The sequence below is a fragment of the Balaenoptera physalus genome (genome assembly GCF_965194825.1).
Source record: "Balaenoptera physalus genome assembly, chromosome: 19".
Lineage (NCBI taxonomy): Eukaryota > Metazoa > Chordata > Mammalia > Artiodactyla > Balaenopteridae > Balaenoptera > Balaenoptera physalus.
The window spans coordinates 16,021,335-16,042,816 of NC_138900.1; the positions used below are offsets into that span (position 1 = coordinate 16,021,335).

Here is a 21,482-nt window from a genome sequence, read left to right on the forward strand (position 1 = left end):
AATAGCAGTCTGGCTTAAATACCAATCATATAATGCTAAGTCTTAAATTTATACCTCTAAAAAAATTTTTTTAATTGTGATAAAATATGCATAACATAAAATTTACTATCTTACCCACTTTTAAGTGTTTAGTGCAGTAGTGTTACGTATGTGCACACTGTTGTGCAACCAATCTCCAGAACTTTTTCACCTTGCAGAACTGAAACTCTGTACCCATTGATAACTCCCCATTCTTCCCTCTTCCAGTTCCTGGCAACCACCATTCTACTTTCTGTTTCTATGGATTTGACTACTCTAGATACCTCATACCACTGGAGTCATACAGTATTTGTTGTTGTTTTTCTGAACGTGACTGACTTATTTCACTTACCATAACGTCCTCAAGGTTCATTCATGTTGCAGCATGTGTCAGGATTACACACACACACACACACACACACACACACACGACCACCACCACCACATTCTGTTTCTCCATTTGTTTGTTGATGAAACCTAGATTGCTTCTACCTTTTGGCTACTGTATGTAATGCTGCTAAGAACATGGGTGTACAAGTATCTGTTTAAGTTTAAGTTGGTGCTTTTAGTATATATCCAGAAGTGGAATTGCTGGATCATATGGTAATTCTATTTATAATTTTTTGAGGAACCACCATACTCTTTTCCCACAGTGGCTGAACCATGTTACACTCCCACCAACACAAGGGTTTCAGTTTCTCCACTGCCTCACCAATACTTGTTATACTTGTTTTTTGACCGTAGTCATCCTAATGGGTGTGAGGTGATATTTCACTGTAGTTTGGATTTGCATTTCCCCAGTGGCTAGTGATGTTGAGCATAGTTTCATGTGTTTGCTGGTCATTTGCATATCTTCTTTGAAGAAATATCTATTCAAATCCTTTTCTCATTTTTAAAATTGAGTTGTTTGGTTTTTTGTTTTTGGTAGGAGTTCTTTATATATTCTGGATATTAACCCCTTATCAGATATGTGACTTACAAATATTTTTTCCTATTCCATAGGTTGTATTTTCACTTTATTGTGTCCTTTAATGTCTATACTTCTAGCTTTTATCTTACCCCTAAGCTCCATATTTATCATCTAATTGCCTAGTTGAAATCTTCATGTAAATATGTAATAAGTACCTCAACCATAACATGTCCAAAGAGAACTTTCAAATCCCCTTTTTAGATTCATTCCTACTCCAGCTTAACCCATCTCAGTAAATGCAACCATCTTTTACCAATAGGTTAAGCCAAAAGCCTAGTTTTTTTCTTCTTACTCAACTTATAGTCTATTAGCAAGCATGGTCATCTTGTTCTTTAATATATATATAATGACATAATCATCATCACCACTTCTATCACAGTCTAAGCTACTATTGTTATACTACTGCAGTAACTCTCAAATTGGTCACCTGCTCTCTTTCTTGTTCCACTAAACACATCATATCTTAGTGACAACACATAACTTTTGCTCTTAAATGCCTCTAATAGTTTCCCATCACATTTAGGAAAAAAAGATTCTTATAATGCTCTATAAGGTCCTATATCCCCTGGGCTCTCTCTACCCCTCTTACCAAAACGTGTAGGATGCAACTAAAGCCACATTTAGAGGAAAATCTACGGCCTTAAATGCAAATAGAAAAAAGAAATTCTTAAAGTGAATCATCTAAACATCTATTTCAAGAAGTTAGAAGAAGAATAGCAAACTGAGACCTCAAAAAGTAGAATAAAGTAAAAAACAAAGATAGGCAGAATAAATAAAACAGAAACAAATATATAATAGGATTTCTGGCAAGACTGGTCAAGAAAAATAGACTACCTTACAGATTAAACGTTAATTACAAAGAAAAAAAATACAATGGAGTAACCTAGCAAACACCACCCAAACCAAGTGATCAAAGGTAACAACACTAATGATGGGACAGAATGACATTATGTGCCTCCTTATATAATACACTGAGAAAGATGTGTCACCAATGCAATAATCCTGCCAAAAATGTATAGCCCGAATTTAATGTGGAAGAACCAACAAACATACTCTAATTGAAGGACATTCTATAAAAGTGGCCAGTATTCTTCAAAAATACCAGCCATAAAATCCAAAGAAAGGCTGAGGAACTTTTCAGATTAAAGTAAAGAGAAATGTAATGTGAGATCCTGAGTCAGGTGAAAAGGACAATATTTGGATAAGTAGTGGAATATAATACAGACAATAAATGAGACAATAGATTTGGATAAATGTAAAATTTCCTGAATTTATGAAGTGTAAGAGAATATCCTTCCTATTAGGAAAGATAACTATTTAGGGTAAAGAGACTTAAATGAAATAATAAGGCAAATATGGCAAAAATATTACCAACTGGTGAATCTAGGTGAACAGCATATGGGAGATATTTTGGGGGTTATTTTGCACCTCTTCCATACGTTTAAAATTAATTCAAAATAAATTTTTATTTCATAAAAGACAGAAAAGGTACAAACAACCAATCTTAGGAATGAAAAGGGAAATATCATTACAAACAAAAATGCATTCCCTTATAGAGTTATATTCTACTGGGATAACATCTAATAAATGATTAGTAAATGAATTAGTAAGTCAGATGGCAAAAAAATGTTATAGAAAAATAAAGAGGAAAAGAGATACAAAGTTATAATGGAAGGTTTGAGATATGTGGCATCAATTTTCCTCCAAAAAGACTGCAGACTAAAGGTATCAGCTTTACCTCCTGAGAGGCTGGAAACTAAAGGTCAGCCACATGGGTAGCCAACAAGGAGCCCCAATAAAAATTCTGGACACTAAGGCTCAGGTGAGTTTCTCTATTTGGCAATATGCCCAAATGCATACTGTTACACATAGTTGATGGGAAAAGTTAGCACTGTCCATGACTCCACTGGGAGAGGACAATGGGTAGCTCCACACTTGGCACTCTCCTAGGCTCTGCCCTATGTACTTCTTCCCTTGGCTAATTTTAATTTGTATCCTTTTGCTGTAATAAACTAACTGTGAGGATGATAGCTTTCAGTGAGTTCTATGAGTCCTTTTAGTGAATTATCAAATGTAAGGGTGGTCTCGGAAACACTTGAAATTGCAATTGATGTCAGAAGTGAGGGAAGACTCCTGTAGACAGCTCCCTCTAATTTTCACATGAGACCATAATAAAATCAAATTATAAAAGAAAGACAACAAGAAAATCTCCAAACACCTCCAAATAACACACTTCTAAATAATCTATGGGTGAAATTAAAAGTCTCAAAGAAAAAAAATTTTTGAAGGATTAATAAGGACATGTATATCGTTTATATACATGGATACATATATATATAATTATATATAGATAATCCACCATAATGATAATAAGAACACCACATATAACTTTACACTCATAACTTTGACAACTTAGAAGAAATGTACCAATTCCTTGAAAATCACAAACTACCAAAACCCAGCCAAGATGAAATAGGTAATCTGAATAGTCCTATAACTATTATAGAAATGGAATTTATAATTTAAAAGAAATCCTGAAAAAAGAAATATCCAGGTCCAGATGGTTTCACTGGTGAATTTTACCAAATATTCACATCAATTTCTTCCAAGAAAGGATGAAAAGGGAACACTTCCCAACTTACTTTATGAGGCCATTATTATTCTTATACCAAAACCAGGCAAAGGCAGCATGCACACGCACACGTGCACACACACACACACACAAAGAGAAAACTACAGGCCAGTATCTCTCATGAAATTAGATGAAAAAATCCTGAATTAAATTTTACAAATCAAATCCAGAAGTGAATAAAAGGAATAATATATCATGACTAAGTGGAATTTTTACAGGTGTGAAAGGCTGATTCTGCATTCAGAAATCAATGTAATCCATCATACCAACAACTAAGAAGAAAAATCACATGATCATATTAACATTCATTTTTAAAAAAACCCTCAGGGCATTAAAAAGAGAGGGGACCTTCCTCAACCTCATAAACAGCATATACAAAAAATCTACTGCTAACATCATACTTAATGGCAAAAGACCTTACCCCTGAATGCTTTCCCTCTACAATTAAGAAAAAGGGCAAGGATGTCCACTATTACCACTCTTATCCAACACAGAACATATTTCTAGCCAACAAAAAGGCAAGAAAAAGAAATGGCATAGATTGGAAAAGGAAAAAAAAAAAGCTTCTATTTGCAGATTATATGATTGTCTACAAGAATGAATCTACAAGGAAAAATTAGTACTAGTTAGTATTAGTACTAACTAGTACTAAGAAGTGCATTGAGTAACGTCATAGAATACAAGATTAACATACAAAATTGGCTGAATTTCTGTACACTGACAAGGACCAAAGAGAAACCAAAATAAAAATGCAATACCACTTACAAATGCTCCAAGATTAAAAAAAAGAAATACTTAGGTAAAAAATTAACAAAACATGTACAGATAATATATGATGAAAATTATAAAATGCTAATAAAAGAAATCAAAGGAAAAAAACTTGGAGAAATGCTGTGTTCATGGATTGGAAGACTCAACAGAGTAAAGATGTTAATTCTCTAATTTCATCTACAGGTTTAACATAATTCCTATTTAAATCTCAGCAAGTTTTTTTGTACATAGAGACAAGCTTATTCTAAAATTTATATGCAAAGAAAAAGGCCCCAAGGATAGCCAAAATTTTTTTTTGGAAAATAATAAAGTGGGAAGAATCACGCTTTCCAATATTAAGGCTTACTATATAACTGCTGTAATCAAAAGTATGGTACTAGCAGAGGAATAGTTACAAAGATCAATGGTACAGAACATAGATCTCAGATATGGAGCCACACAAATGTGCTCAACTAATTTCTGATAATGGTGAAAAAGCAACTCAATGGAGGAGGGATAAAACTTGTTGAAAAAAATGGTGATGGAGAATTAGACATCCATAGGCAAAAAGATAAACCTTGACCTGAAGTCTCACATCTTCTACAAAAAGGTACTCAAAATGGATTACAGATTTAAATGGAAAATGTAAAACTATAAAACTTCTAGAAAAAAACATAAGAGAAAATCTTTAGGACCTAGGACTAGGTGGTGTTCTTAGACTTAACACCAAAACCCAAAAACAAACCAAAAAAACAACAACAAAACCCCCTAACTATTCATAAGATTAAAAAAATGAATAAAGGCTAGACTTCATCAAAATTAAACTTTTCTCTGCAAAAGACCCTGTTAAAAGGATGAAAACACAAATTATAGACTTGGAGAAATTATTTCTTTAAGTCACATATCCAACAAAGCCCTATCTATTGGGTTGGCCAAAAAGTTCCTTAGGTTTTTAAGTAAAAATAAAAGACACATTTTTCATTTTCACCAAGAACTTTATTGAACAACGTATTCACCGTTTTGTTCCACTACCTTCTGCCATTTTTCAGGCAACTTCATAATTCCATCTTCCCAAAACTTTTTATCTTTTTGAGCAAAGAACTGTTCCAGGTGCCTTTTACAGTCTTCCAGGGAATTGAAATTTTTTCCATTAAGGGAATTTTGTAAAGACTGAAATCAATGGAAATCCGAAGGTGCAATGTCTGGTGAATACGGTGGATGAATCAGAACTTCCCAGCCAAGCAGTAACCGTTTTTGCCTGGTCATCAAAGAAACATGCAGTCTTGCGTTATCCTGATGAAAGATTATACGTTTTCTGTTGACTAATTCCAGACGGTTTTCATTGAGTGATGCTTTCAGTTGGTCTAATTGGGAGCAGCATTTGTTGGAATTAATCGTTTGGTTTTCCGGAAGGAGCTTATAATAGAGGACTCCCTTCCAATCCCACCATATACACAACATCACCTTTTTGGATAAAGACCGGCCTTTGGTGGTTCACTTCACTTGCCCCATGATCTCTTCCATTCCACATTATTGTACAGTATATATTTTCCATTGCCTGACACAATTTGTTTTAAAAACAGAACGTTTTCATTACGTTTAAGTAGAGAATCGCATGCGGAAATACGGTCAAGAAGGTTTTTTTTTTGCTTAACTTATGTGGAACCCAAACATCAAAGTGATTAACATAACCAGGCTGGTGCAAATGATTTTCAACGCTTGATTTGGATATTTTGAGTATGTCGGCTATCTCCCATGTGGTGTAACGTTGATTGTTCTCAATGTCTCGATTTGATTGCTATCAACTTCAACTGGTCTACCTGACTGTGGAGCATCATCCAGTGTGAAATCTCCAGCACGAAACTTTGCAAACCACTTTTGTCACGTTCGATCAGTCACAGCACCTTCTCTATACACTGCACAAACCTTTTTTGCATTTCAGTCGTGTTTTTACTTTTCTGGAAATAATAAGGCATAATATGCCAAAAATGTTGCTTCTTTTCTTCCATCTTCAATATCAAAATGGCTACACAAAAATTCACCAATTTTAATTTTTTTTTTAAATGTACTCTGATATGACAGGTATCACAATACAATCTAACAAAATTGTTTCGAATGAAGTTAAAGACAACTAAGCGCACTAGAACCATCTTACAGAAAAAACCGAACTGTTTGGCCAACCCAAAAGAATACATAAAGAACTTTGAAAACTCAACAGCAAAAAACCCAAACAATCAAATCATAAAAGGCAAAAGACATGAACAGACATTTCACTGAAGAGGATACACAGATGGCAAATAAACATGATTTTCTATTAAGTAAATTCAAATAAAAACTATAATGAAATATCATTACCCACCTATCAGAATGGCTAAAATGAAAACCTGATAACACCAAGTGCTGACTAGGATTCAGTGAAATGCATCATTCATACACTGCTGGTGTTTGGCAGTTCCTTTCAAAACTAAAAATGAGCTTACCTTACGACCCAGCAATTGCATACTTGAGCTTTATCCCAGACTTATTTTCAAGTACAAACTTTTACATGAATGTAAGGAACATATATATATATATGTTTACATATGTGTGTGTATATATATATTCCTTACATTCATGTTATAAATATATATATATATATGATATAAGAAAAAAGCCAATCTCAAAAGGATACATACTGCAGGATTCCATTTACATAACTTCATGAAAAACATAGTTATATAGATGTAGCATAGATTAATGGTTACCAAGAGTTAGGAATAAGGGAGAAAGGGATGGGTGTAGCTATAAAGAGATAATAGGAGGGAGTCTTGTGGTGATGGTACTATCTATTTTGATTGTTGTAGTGGTGATACAAGGTTATATATGATAAAACTACATAGAGCTATACATACGCACACAAACACACATACAAATAAGTGTGTATATAAGTAGTGAAATCTGAGTAACTTCTATGGATTATACCAATGTCAATTTTTAAGTATGATATTGTACTATAGTTGTGTAAGATGTTAACACTGGGAGAGGCTGGAGGAAGGGTATATGGAACTTCCCTGTACATTTCTTTGCAACCTCCTGTGAATCTATAACTATTTCAAGGTAAAAAAAATTTAAAAAGAAATCACCGCACCATATATGCAAAAGAAAAGGCCTGGCCAGGTATCAAAAATTAGTAAAAAGAATAACATCTTACATGAAAGCAAAACATTTAGGAAAGTATATATCATTCTTCCATGTTTCACCTCTGTATTAGTTTCTTAGAGTCAACGTAACAGTGTACCACAAACTAGGTGGCTTAAAACAACAGAAATATACTCTTTTCATAGTTCTGGAGTACTATGAGTTACATACATCATCAAAGACCTCTAATTCAGCGGTCCCCAACATTTTTGGCACCAGAGACCAGTTTTGTGGAAGACAATTTTTCCCCGGGGGCAGTAATGCAAGCGATGGGGAGCAGCAGATGAAGCTTCACTCACTCTCCCGCCGCTCACCTCCTGCTGTGCGGCCCAGTTCCTAACAGGCCATGGACTGGTACCGGTCCATCAAAAGATGCAATCAACAGAGCTCAACCCCCGCAGCCCGGGGGTTGGGGACCCCTGCTCTAACTTGTGGAATGGACCTGCTCTTAGCCTTCAGGACCCTATACTTTCCTAAGGTCCTACTCCTTCCTTTCTAATCATCCCTCTACCATCTCTATCTCCTCAATGTAGTCATTTGCTTTAATTTTCACAATTTCTAATCAATTAATTTTTCCCAAATATTCTATTAGAAAATATATTCATATGTTCTTGATCCACTATTAGATTTTAAATATCTTTATAACATTTTAAAAATGTATTCTCATCACCTAGCAAAGCAACTTGTATGAATTTTTTTAAAAAAATTAATACTCTTGTTGATTGCATCTTTTGATGAACAGAAGTTTTTTAAGTTTGATGTACTCCCATTTGTCTATTTCTGCTGTGCCTTGGTATCATATCCCAGAAATTACTGCCAAATCCAATGTCATGAAGTTTTTCCCCTATATTTTCTTCTAAGCGTCTTATAGTTTTGGGTCTTAGATTTAGTTCTTTGATCCACTTTGAGTTAATTTTTGTATATGGCATAAGGAATTTTATTCCTTTGCATGTGGGTATCCAGTTTCCCCAACACCATTTGTTAAGAGTACAGTCCTTTCCCCCATAGAATGGTCTTGGCACTCTTATCTAAAATCATTTTGTCATATATCTGAGGGTTTATTTCTAGACTCTCTATTCCACTCATCTATATGTCTGTCTTTATGCCAGTACCACATTGTTTGATTACTGTAACACTGCAATAAGTTTTGAAATCAGATTTTCCCTAATTATTCTGTCTAATACAACTTTACATTAACTTTATAACCTTAATATAACCAACATTCTGACCAGTTGGCCTACTCCTCACAACAACTTTCTGCTTCCTGATTATAGCTCACTCACCTGGGAACCGTTCTCCTATCACTTCCCTCATAACCATCCAGGGCTCCTTCCCTTGCTCCAATGAAGAGATCACAGCCGGCTTAGAAATAGAAAGTCCTGGTTATAAGAAAAGAAATGGAGATGAGATTGAAATGAAAGTATTCAAATACTGTGTTTCAGAGTTTATTTTTAAAAACCTATAGGACAAGATGGTACTCGATTAGGTCTAGAGAAGAAAGAAAAGTCAAATTCTCATATACAGGTAAACTCAGGATCATAAGAAACAAAACAAACAAATAGATGGTAAAATGCTATTTAAGTTATATAAGCTTTCACTCCTTATTTTCCTTTGAGAAAAAAAGGACTTTACTGAAATACTTATTCTCAGATACTTTTCCATGTTAAATGTAAAGTTCTTAGAATGTAACTTCCAAAAGCAAATTGTTTACATTTGTTGCAGTAAATAGAATAGTGTTCATATGAGCTGCAAATGTAAATGACATTTCTTGACTCAGTCCATTACTACACTAATTGGGAAGGCTAAAGAGCTTTGCACCCAGGACCCATGTGCTTAGTTTTATCTACGCTAGTGCATCTGCACATTTAGCACAGTGCAAGTGAAACAAAAGACAAAGCCTGGTTTCTTTGACTACGTTATGCTTTAATGGTACAGAATTTCAATTCTGCTCCTTAATTTTCAAGGAAGAAAGTCAATTATAAGAAAGGACCAGAGTAAGATGTGAGGATAGAGAAAATGAAGGTGCAACTCCACTTGGCTGTGCTCATTTCTACACAAAGAGAAAATTCATCTAGTTATTTGAAAGGTAGCCCTAAAATTCACAGTGGAGAAAGCAGAAATTCCAAGAAACAGATTCTGAATTATTAGAGGCAGATAACTTTACCCAGTGAAAGCAAGTTGCTATAGTTCTCCAACATCACATCTTTGTACAAATTCCTCTGTGCAGGGTTCAGACATTCCCATTCCTCCTGAGAGACATCTATAGCCACATCTTTGAACATCACCAGCCCCTAGAATGACAAATCACAGTACTGTTTTTGAAATTATAAGAAACATTTTTCAAAAGGAAGAAGCACTGCTAAAAGAAGGCACTGCAGGAAAGGGATGGTACAGTGAGTATATAGGCTAAGGCTGGAAGCTTGTATGGGTCAAAAATAAATTTAGTGAGACTAAAGCAGAATGCCCACATACTCTTAAACAATTCAATTTCTGCACACACATCCTCTAGCATAGGGTGGAAAACTTCTGTTAATCACTCATCTAGAAATTTAGAAAATAAATAGAGGTTCCCAACTAAGTTAAATAGTTGTAAATTTTTCCAGAATTTCTTATGAAAATCTCCATCTTCAGAAAAAGGACCTGATGATTTTTCTTCCTCATTATGACTAAACATTTTTACTTTTAATGCAAATTCTTTAGTAAACACCCAGTGCAGACTATATTTTCCAAAGATGGACAGAGCACATCTCCCTTTCATAACCTTGATATGCCCCACTCACTAGCAGGCCAGTAGTAGCTTTGGGCCCTGCAGCAAACCATGTCAGGAACTGGTCCCATCCACCAGCATGCCGACACTAGATCTGGGACCCTCAGCCCCACAACCACCTGGCTCCACTCACCAGTGGGCCCCACTGCCAGGAGTCTCGTGATCCAGCTCTGCCAACCAGTGCCCATCAGCCTCTGCATAAGACAGGGCCTGGCAGACAACTGGACCAGGAGCCAGCCACACCTACCAGACTGCCCACAGTAGTCAGGCCACCACAAGAGAAGGACCCACGCAGCCCAAATATGGGGCACCCCTAGACTATATAGCTCTAGTGACCAGAGGGGAGAGCACTGCTGGGACGCAGAGGACGTCTCCTACAAAAGGCCACTTCTCCAAGGTTGGGAAAGGTAACCAATCTATCAGAAACACAGAAATAAAAACAGCCAACTGGGCAAAATGAGGTGACAGAGAAACATCTTCCAAATGAAGGAACAAGATAAAACCCCAGAAGAAGAACTAAGTGAAGTGGAGATAGGCAATCTACCCTATAGGGAGTTCAAGGTAACGATTGTAAAGATGTTCAAAGAATTCAGGAGAAGATTGGATAAACAGAGTGATAAGCAATAAGTTACGTACAAGGGAACTCCCATAAGGCTATCAGCTGACTTTTCAGCAGAAATTCTTCAGTCCAGAAGGGAGTGGCATGATATATTTAAAGTGATGAAAGGAAAAAACCTAACCAAGAGTACTCTGCCTGGCAAGGCTTTCATTCAGTTTGATGGAGAGATCAAAAGCTTTACAAGCAAACAAAAGCTAAAAGAGTTTGGCACCACCAAACAAGCTTTACAAAAAATGTTCCTCTAAGTGAAAAAGAAAAGGCCACAACTAGAAACATGAAATTACAAAAAGAAAAATCTCATCTGTAAAGGCAAATATACAGTAAAGGTAGTAAATTAGCCATTATAAAGCTAGTAGGAAGGTTAAAAGACAAAAGTAGTAAAATCATCTATATCTGCATTAAGTAGTTAAGGGATATATATACAAAACAAAATGATGTAAAATATGATAAAAACAGGAAGAGTTGGGGGATGGTGTAAAACATGCAGAGTTGTTAAAATGCATTTGAACTTGAGAGGTCAGTAACCTAAAATAATGAGAGAAAGAGAGAGAGAGAGAGAGATGGAGGAAGAAAGAAAAACTGCTATGTACAGTGTGGGGAATATAGTAGATAACTCTGTAATATTCTTCTATGGTGACATACCGTAACTAGACTTATCATGGTGATCATTTTGAAATGTATAAAAATACGAAGTCACTATGTTGCATAACAGAAGCTAACATAGTGTTGTAGGTCAGTTATACTTCAAAAACAAACAAATTCATAGAGAAAGAGATCAGATTTGCAGTTAACAGAGGCAGTGGGTGGGGAGGGGGATTGGATAAAGGTGGTTAAAAGATACAAACTTCCAGTTATAAGATAAATAAGTACTAGGGATGTAATGTACAACATGATAAATATAATTAACACTGCTGAACGTTATTTATGAAAGTTGTTAAAAGAGTAAATCCTAAGAGTTCCCACAAGAAAAAAATTTTTTTCTATTTCTTCATTTTTGTATCTACATGAGATGAAGGATTTTACTAACTTTATTGTGATACTCATTTCATGATGTACGTATGTCAAACCATTATACTGTACACCTTAAACAGTGCTGTATGTAAATTATATCTCAATAAAACTGGAAGAAAAAAATGCTGAAAGAAAGCTGTTAGGCTATAATTCTATTTCCAATTCAAATCCCTCAAAATGAAGGTGAAATAAAGCTTGGAGTTTTATTTCTGTTGCTGTTGGATTGTTTTTTTGAGAGTAACAAACCTGTGCTACAAAAAATGTTAAAGTAAGTTTTTCAGGTGGAAAAAATTTATACTAGGTAAAAACTTCTATTGACAGAGAAATGAAGAGTGCCAGAAATGATAAATTTGGAGGTAAATAAGAAAGATATTGTTTTCATCTCATAATTTCTTTAAAAGATAATTGACCATTTAAAGAAAAAAAAAAAGCTGGGAGTTCCCTGGTTGCCCAGTGGTTAGGATTCTGGGCTTTCACTGCCATGGCCTGGGTTCAATCCCTGGTCAGGGAACTGAGATCCTATAAGCTGCATGGCACACCACACTCCCCCCAAAAAAAAGGAAGAAAGAAAAAAAGAAAAATAAGCATGTGTGGTTTAAAAGTATTTAGAAATAAAATATATGATAACAGTAGTAAAAAAAGATGGGAAGGGGAAATGGAAATATCCAGTTTTAAGATTTTTGAATTATGTATGAAGTTGTGTAAAATTATTGGAAGATCCAGTAAGATTTTTTTGTTTTTAAAATGTTCCTATAAATTTTGCTTTCACAAAAATGTTCCTATAAAAGGGTTTCATCTTGAAGGAATTCATGGAAAAGACTGACAAGTACAGGTTTCTGGTAACTGACTATACTGCTGACTAAATGAATAAGCATTTTCAGAACTCTAATGGAAAACTGATGAATTCATAAAAGTGTTAACAAAAGATCAAGATAAAAAAAATTAATTACATGGGACTGAGTGAACTGATGAGGATGATTATAATTTTTGTGACTTTCTGTTTGAATAAAAAAAAAATCCCACAAGGACTCAGAGGCAAAAAATATACAAATCAATTTTCAATGCAAAGTAAAGGAGCTGTTACAGTGAAGGATTACTGGACTGAATGTCAATATTATGACATAGTATGAGTGTGTTTCGTGTTTGGTAATTGCAATCATTGTTGCTTTTGTTGTGGTCATCCATTTACAATGCTTGGTGTCAGTTTATTTATCTCTTGTAAAAATAAAATACAGTGTGTGAAAAAAAAAATCACATTGGAAACCTTAGAACAACCCCCAAAACAATAAACAAAACAAAAATGGTACAGCTAATAATCCTATAATGGAGATAAATGGAATACTAAAAAATACATGATTAGTCCAAGAGAAGGCAGGAAAATAGGAAAAAAAAAAGGAAGAAAGAATAGATGATAAGATGATAGATTAAAACATAATCATTACATTTAATTTACACAGTCTATCTAGAAGTCAGCAAAATTTTTCTGAATAGGGTCAGGTAGTAAATATTTTAGGCTCTGTGGATCACATATAGTCCCTATAACATATTCTTTTTTCTTTACTTATTTATAACCCTCTGAAATGCAAAACCATTCTTAGGTTGAGGGCCATAGGAAAACAGGTTGTGGGCTGGATTTGGCCAGCATGCCATAGTTTGCTAAACCCTGTGTAGATACTTGAAGGCAGCGACTGTCAGACTGGGTAAAAAAGTAGAACCAAAGTATATGCTGTTATATGATACACTTAAAATAGGTTAAAATAAAAGGATGGAAAAAAGATATGCCATGAAGAAAATGGTAAAAGAAAGCTGAATCAGTTATGTTAATAAAGAGAACAGAATTCAAGACAAAGATTATTACCAAAAGGAATATTTCATGATCAAGGGGTCAATTTGTCAAGAGGATATAGCAATCCTAAATATGTATGCACCTAATAACACAGCTTCAAAATACCATAAAGCAAAAATTTACAGAACTGTAACAGACCCACCATTGTATCTGGAAATTTCAACTGTCCTCTCTCAGTAATTGATAGACCAAGTGACAAAAAAAAATTAGTAAACATATAGAAGAGTTGATCACCACTACAAACATTTGACCTAACTGATAAACACTCTACCCAACAGTATAATACCCTTTCTTTAAAAAAATTGCACATGGAGCATTAACCAAATTGTCCACATTTTGGGCCATAAGACAAATCTCAATAAATTTAAAAGGATAGAAATTACAGAGTATGTTCCTTGACCACCACAGGATTAAATTAAAAATGAATTATCAGAAAGAACTGAAAAAGTTCCCAAATATTTGGAAGTTAAAGAGCACTCCTCTAAATAACCCATGGGTGAAAGAAGAAAGGGAATTTTAAGCTAGAAAAATAAGAGAAAATTAAATCTAAAATATACAGAACAAAGGAAAGAATAAATAAGATCAGTAATCAGTGAAACAGCAAGGGCAAACTAGAGAGAAAAACCAGTAAAACTAAACGCTGGTTCTCTGAAAAGACCAATAAAATTGACAAGCTCCTAGTATACTGATCAAGAAAAGAAGACAGGGCTTCCCTGGTGGCGCAGTGGTTGAGAATCTGCCTGCCAATGCAGGGGACACGGGTTCAAGCCCTGGTCTGGGAAGATCCCACATGCCACGGAGCGACTAGGCCCGTGAGCCACAATTGCTGAGCCTGCGCGTCTGGAGCCTGTGCTCCGCAACAAGAGAGGCCGCGATAATGAGAGGCCCGTGCACCGCGATGAAGAGTGGCCCCCACTTGCCACAACTAGAGAAAGCCCTCGCACAGAAACTAAGACCCAACAGAGCCATAAATAAATAAATAAATAAATAAATAAATAAATAAATAAATAAATAAATAAAATTTAAAAAAAAAAGAAAAGAAGACATAAATTATCAATATCAGGAATTTAAAAGTGTGCATTACTGTAGATCTGACAGGCATTAAAATGATAATAAGGGAATATTATGAACAACTTTATGCCAATAAATTTGACATCTAAGTTGAAATAAACTAATTCCCTGAAAGGCACAAATTACTAAACTAATTCAAGAAAAAAAAAAAAAACCCAAAGCCCTTTATCTATTAAAGAAATTAAAGTCTCCCCATGAAGAAAATTCTAAACTCAGATGGTGTATTAGTTTTCTACTGATGCTGCACATATCACCACAAATGCAGTAGCTTAAAACAACAAATTTATGATCTGTTGGTTACAAGTCCAACAAGGGTTTTACTAGACTAAATCAAGGTGTTGGCAGGGCTGTGCACCTTTCTGGCAGCTCTAGGGAAGAGTTCATTTCCTTGCCTTTTCTAGCTTCTAGAGGCTACTTACGTTCCTTGGCTCGTGGCCCCCTTCCTCCATCTTCAAAGCCAGTAATGTTGCATTTTTTTAACCAAAGTATGCATATTCTGTACTCACATCCTCTTTTGACCCTGACTCTTCAGATAACACAAGATAATCTCCCCATCTCAAAAGCATGAATTTGGGGGACTTCCCTGGTGGCACAGTGTTTAAGAATCCGCCTGCCAGATTCAATTCGGGACACAGGTTCAATCCCTGGTCCAGGAAGATCCCATATACCGCGGAGCAACTAAGCCCATACGCCACAACTACTGAGCCTGCGCTCTAGAGCCCACAAGCCACAACTACTGAGCCCACATGCCACAACTACTGAAGCCCGCGTGCCTAGAGACCATGCTCTGCAACAAGAGAAGCCACCACAGTGAGAAGCCCTGCACCGCAACGAATAGCAGGCACTGCTCGCTCGCCGCAACCAGAGAAAGCCTGCGTGCAGCAATGCAGACCCAACACAGCCAAAAATAAATAGATAAATAAATAAATTTATTTTTTAAAAAGCATTAATTTAATCATATTTGCAAATTCTCTTTTGCCATGTAAGGTAACCTATTCACAGGTTCTAGGATTAGCACGCAGACAGTTTTTTTTTTAAGGGGGCTCATTATTCTGCCTACCACAGATGTTTTTTGCTGGTGAATTCTATCAGACAATTAAGGAATAAATAACACAAATTCTATAAAAAAAACTCTTCCAGAAAATAGAGGAGGAGGATGCAAGTCCTGACTTATTGTATAAATAAAGGAGGAATAAAGACATTTTCACATAAAGAAAGCTGAGAGGATTTGTCACCAGAAGATACAAACTACAGGAAATGCTAAGGAAATGTCTTCAGGCCAAAAAGAAATGATACCAAACAGAAATTCAGATCTCAAGAAGAGAGAGCAATTGAAAATGGTATATATGTGAATAAATAAAATTCTTTGCAAAGAATCAAATAAAGTATTTTTTTCAAGAGTCTATTGAACTTCCTTTGTTTCTGTGGATTTTCCCCTTTTCGTTTTGTATATTTGTTCTTTCTCCCTTTTCATTCATGATTCAAAGGTTAGCAATTTAACTTATTGATTTATCTTATTAGTTATAATTTTTTCCTGTTTTGTAACACATGTAATTTTTATCTTTGTAAATCCCTTCCAGATTTCTTTCTACTTATTTTTAACTTACGTATTTTCATTATTTTTTGTTAGAAGCATTTAAATCTATGACTTTTCCCTTAGAGTCCTGCTTTAACTAAATTCCATGGGTTCCAATATGTAGTGCTATCACTGACATTAGAAATTTTTCACTTTTTAGATTATATTTCTTCTTTGATTCAGCAGTTACTAAGACAGATTTTATAAACTGCTGGTAAGAATAATAATTTTTCTGATTCTGTAATTAAATTCTAGTTGTATTTCACTGTGTTCGGAGAATATTATCTATCATTTGTACTTTTTGGCCTTTACTACAGCCTAATATTTTGTCATTTTTTTCTGAATGGTCCATGGATACTTAAAAAATGCATATTCACTACTATTAGCATTTAATGTATATCAGTAAGATAGATTTGATGGAGTATGTGATTTAGTACTTCAATATCCTTACTAAATTTTGTCCACTTGTCTTGACTTTGACTAAGAGGGTCAACTAATGTCCCCTACTGCTGGCAAGTATCTATTTCTTCTTCTATCTGCTCTTCTATTTTTAGGAAAGTTGCTGCTGTAATATTTTATATGTAGGTAATTCATAACTATTTTAGCTTCACTTTGAAATTTACACCTTAGAATTATGTAGTGTCCTTCTTTGCCATGTTTTTAAAAATACATATTTATTTATTTATTTATTTATTTTCAACTGTGTCAGGTCTTAGTTGCAGCACGTGGGGTCTTTCCTTGCAGCGCATGGGCTCCGGAGCGCACGGGCTCTGTAGTTGTGGTGCACAGGCTCCAGAGAGCATGGGCTCTGTAGTTGCAGCACACGGGCTCTCTAGTTGTGGCGCGGGCTTAGTTGCCCCACAGCATGTGGGATCTTAGTTTCCCAACCAGGGATGGAACCCACGTCCCCTGCATTGGAAGGTGGATTCTTAACCACTGGACCACGAGGGAAGTCCCTCTTTGCCATGTTTAATGGTGTGATGTGGCCTGAAGTTTAGTATGTTTTCCTTTAGTTTCCATTTGCCTGGTATAATTGGTCCATCCTTTTATTAAACTTTCTGAATCACTGAATCACTTAAGTGTCCGATGCAGAGTTGAATTTTTCTTTGTGACTCAATCTGAAAGACTTTTTCTCTTAATAGGTATGTTAAAACTCATATCCAGGGACTTCCCTGGTGGTGCAGTGGTTAAGAATCTGCCTGCCAATGAAGGGGACATGGGTTCAAGCCCTGGTCTGGGAAGATCCCACATGCCGTGGAGCAACTAAGCCCATGAGTCACAACTACTGAACCTGCACTCTAGAGCCCATGAGCCACAACTGCTGAGCTCACGTGCCACAACTACTGAAGCCCACGTGCCTAGAGCCCATGCTCCACAACAAGAGAAGCCACCACAGTGAGAAGCCCGCGCACTGCAACGAAGAGTAGCACCGCTCTCTGCAACTAGAGAAAGCCTGCACGCAGCAACAAAGACCCAATGCACCCAAAAATTAAAATTAAAACAAAACAAACAAAAAGAACTCATATACAGTTATTGATTGACAAGACATATATTTTGCTCTTTCGTCTTAGTTTTACCATACAATGATTTTGTTCATTACATATACATAGTCATCCCTTGCTATCCACAGGGAATTGGTTCCAGGACCCCCACAGATACCAAAAGCTGCAGATGCTCAAGTCCCATGTAAAATGGCATAGTATTTGCGTATAACCTACACACATCCTCCCACATGCTTTAACTCATCTCTAGATTACTTATAATACCTAATGTAATGTAAATGCTATGTAAATAGTTGCTAGCATGAAGCAAATTCAAGTTTTGCTTTGTGGAACTTTCTGGAATATTTTTTCCTGAATATTTTCAATCTACAGTTGGTTGAATCCATAGATGTGGAACCCACAGATATGGGAGTTGACTATATATATATAATGTATACACATACATACATATGCACATATATATATTTGTGTGTCTTAAGTCTTGTACTATATAAGCTGATTATTTACTTTCTGTCTCTTTCGTTACAAGTCAAGTTCCACAAGGAATGATTTGTATGTGTCTGATTTTTACCCCCCACTGATTTAGTCCTAGTTACCTAAAAGAATGCCTATCACATAGTAGGTATTCAGTAAATATTTGTTAAATCAGTTCATCAAACCAAAGTTCTGACAAGAGAAACATCAATATTTCCCTCAAAAGGATACTATTTCTGTTCTTTCCTTATTCTGCCAGAAGACTCAGCATAGGGGAAATAAGTAATGATTTATCGAATGAGTATATAAACTGGTTAGAGAGATGAGCAAAAAAGGAAGATCCTATATTTTTGGCACAATCACTTACTCACTCGCTGGCAAGTTACTGTATGATATTCAGTTAGGTAACAATATCAGGATGAAGAATGCAAATATTCACATGACCTATAGGAAAAAAAGAGTACTACTTCAATGAGGAACAAGAAAACAACAACTTACATGGGCCATGGCTTTTTTTTTAGAATTCAATGTATTTATTAGCTGTCTTCTTAGTTCCACTTTAGAATAAATTCACAGTCCAAAGAAAGTGTTGCTGAATGAGAGGGGTTTAAAAGTAAACAAAAAACAAAAACAAACATGAGATGATCTTGCCTCTGAGCTCCCAATGTGCTAATTTAGAATGACATTTCCCCCACTTCACGTCTCCTACTCCCAGATCCCATACACACATACATAAAAGATCAGAAAAAAGCTGAACAAATCCCAACCTTACTCAAAGCAAGGAGGGAATCCAGCTATGGATTCAAGAAAGACTGGGCCCAGGCTCTTTAGCAGGAGGGATCTAGAGAGGCAAATCAGTGTCCCAACACTATGATAAAATCGACCCAACTGGCCTGCTCAGACCTACCCTGACCAGATTCTCACTGAATTAAAAGGAAAAAGAAAAGGAAATGGACCTTATGAAAAAGTCAGGGAAAGAGAAAATGACTCAAAAGATCTAACAGATCTTTGGTTATATCTAACATTCCTGTGTAACAGGAACTTCAAAAATAGACACTAAAGCAACACTGAAAAGAAGAAACAGAACAAAGATGTCCGGAGCAAAATAAATACTTGAGTCTTTAGTTTGAAGTACCGGTGAGAATTTTAAAAACCACATCCTGGAAAATCTTCTGAAATTTATCCCTAAATACAGGCAAAAAAGACCTAAATATCGTTTAATAAGGAATTACAAAACAATGTGTACTGTGTTCTAATCTTTGGGGAAAAAATACTCATGAACATAAGCATATATGTATGTACATAAGGAGGGTGAAAGCATTTGCAATAAAATGTTCAGAGTGGTTGAAGAAGTATAGATAACTTTTACTTTAAATGAAGTAATATAACAAAGGAATTTTGAAGGTTAATGTGAAAATTTCAGGTAAGATGCAGCACCAAATCATCTTAGACACTGTTTTTGGATGTGCAACAGTGCCATTCTTTCCTCCAATTCGAGGTGTTTCTAAGGGGAATGGCAGAAGTAGTGAGGTAGAGAAAAATTATGAGATACTAGGCTTTTCTGGAAGCTCAAACTTTGTGTGACCTTGAGTGTGATGTGGAGTAGATGTTGTCTGTGACCATGAAGACTATGTTTCTCTGATTCTTGGTGGTGTGTGAGCTCTTCAGATAACTGTGGAGGACACCGACTAAGTGGGCATATGGTTAGTTTTTTGTTGTTGTTTGTTGTTTTCTTTTTTTTTTTTTTTTTTACTATATAAGTCACTTTGAGGTTGTGTGATGATGATAAACACGGGGGCGATGGTGGGATTATGTGACTGGCTTTATGACGTGTGTATGAATCTACAGGTGACTACTGGAATGTCTTCCTAACTGCCTGATTACGGTGAGCCTGGGTTTAGAGGTTTGTGTAAATGTGCTTTTCTTTTATGTAAGTAAATGGGGCTTACACAAATAGTCACCTGCAATCATGATCATAAACACATACAAATTCCATTTACACATATGGCCATGCACAAAATTACAATGGTTACAAAAGCACGAATCCAGTTGCTGTCACAACAAACAGCCAAATACCCTTAGTCATTAGACTAATTTCCGTCACGCACGCACAGACTAATCTACTCTCCCCAGGTCAGGTCCCGCACTAAGAGGCCTAACACTCCAGATACTCCTCTTGCCCGGTCCTGGGGCTACAGGATTCCTCACCTTCAGCATCCTCAGGAGGAGCTCTGGTCCAAGTTCTGATTGCACTTCCCGGCGAAGCCTCACGCCGAGCCCTGCCTACTCTACCCGTAACGGGAAGCCCTCGAATGCCTCTGCTGCCGACTATTCAACCGCCGTTCTGACCGGAAGTAGCTTTGGAAAGCCGTGTCCTCTGGGAAACTTAGTCCTAGAGGAAGGAGCCCGGGAGGCTAACGAGGTAGGTCTTCCGCCAGACTTCCGGCCGCACCTGCGCTGTTTCACTCGGGCTTGGAGTGACGCCGCAACCACCCAGTTTGCGTGGCTCACACCCGGGTTTGGGGTCTGAATTCGGAACCTCAGATTTCTCTGAGGACGGATTTCAAGCCTGACACGGTGGCTGTCCCCACCCTCCCAATGTGCACGTTCGCGGGCAGCTGGCTTAAGAGAACTGTTGTCTGGTGCGGAGAGATCCAGCCTCTGGATGGTTCTCTCCGCGGTTGCGATGCGAGATGTATTTTCTGTGAGTCCGTTACGTACGCGTCTCATCGAGAGGCAGATGATTATGTGACACCGACTGTGAGGATGTCATGCGTGAGGAAATCTGTATGTGAAAGTGGATGTGCTACATTTTCGTGTAGATTCAAGCAGTGAGCTTGCCACGTGCAGTGATTGTGAGGTGGCATAATGTGATGTGACTTAACCTGTGAGTGGTGCTTTGAGACCGTGTAATTGATTACGCATGCTTGCGGGTGGCGCGGCTAGCTCTGCTGGCAGTGACCTCAACAACATTCGGTGGAAGGCTGCCTGTGCTGGGTCCACCTATGACTACCGGGAGGGTTTGGGTGTGGCGAGTGTCCGCAGGTAAATTTCACCAGCGAAGGGAGG

General features: G+C 36.5%; 1 protein-coding gene across 9 annotated transcripts in view; it reads right to left on the reverse strand.

The window, feature by feature from the left end:
* The window catches only part of ZNF461 (zinc finger protein 461), a 133,158-nt gene that overhangs the window by 6,544 nt on the left and 105,132 nt on the right, over positions 1–21,482 (reverse strand). For 6 of the 9 annotated variants that reach the window (XM_082439421.1, XM_082439419.1, XM_082439422.1 and 3 more), the window contains 2 exons: positions 9,712–9,838; positions 8,831–8,926 (listed from right to left, as the gene is read on the reverse strand). In XM_082439421.1, coding sequence (XP_082295547.1) covers positions 8,831–8,926; positions 9,712–9,838 — 223 coding nt within the window. Of the gene's footprint in view, positions 1–8,830; positions 8,927–9,711; positions 9,839–18,911; positions 19,006–20,621; positions 20,773–21,482 lie in introns of those variants that run through there. The other 3 variants (XM_082439423.1, XM_082439425.1, XM_082439424.1) reach the window with 3 other exon arrangements.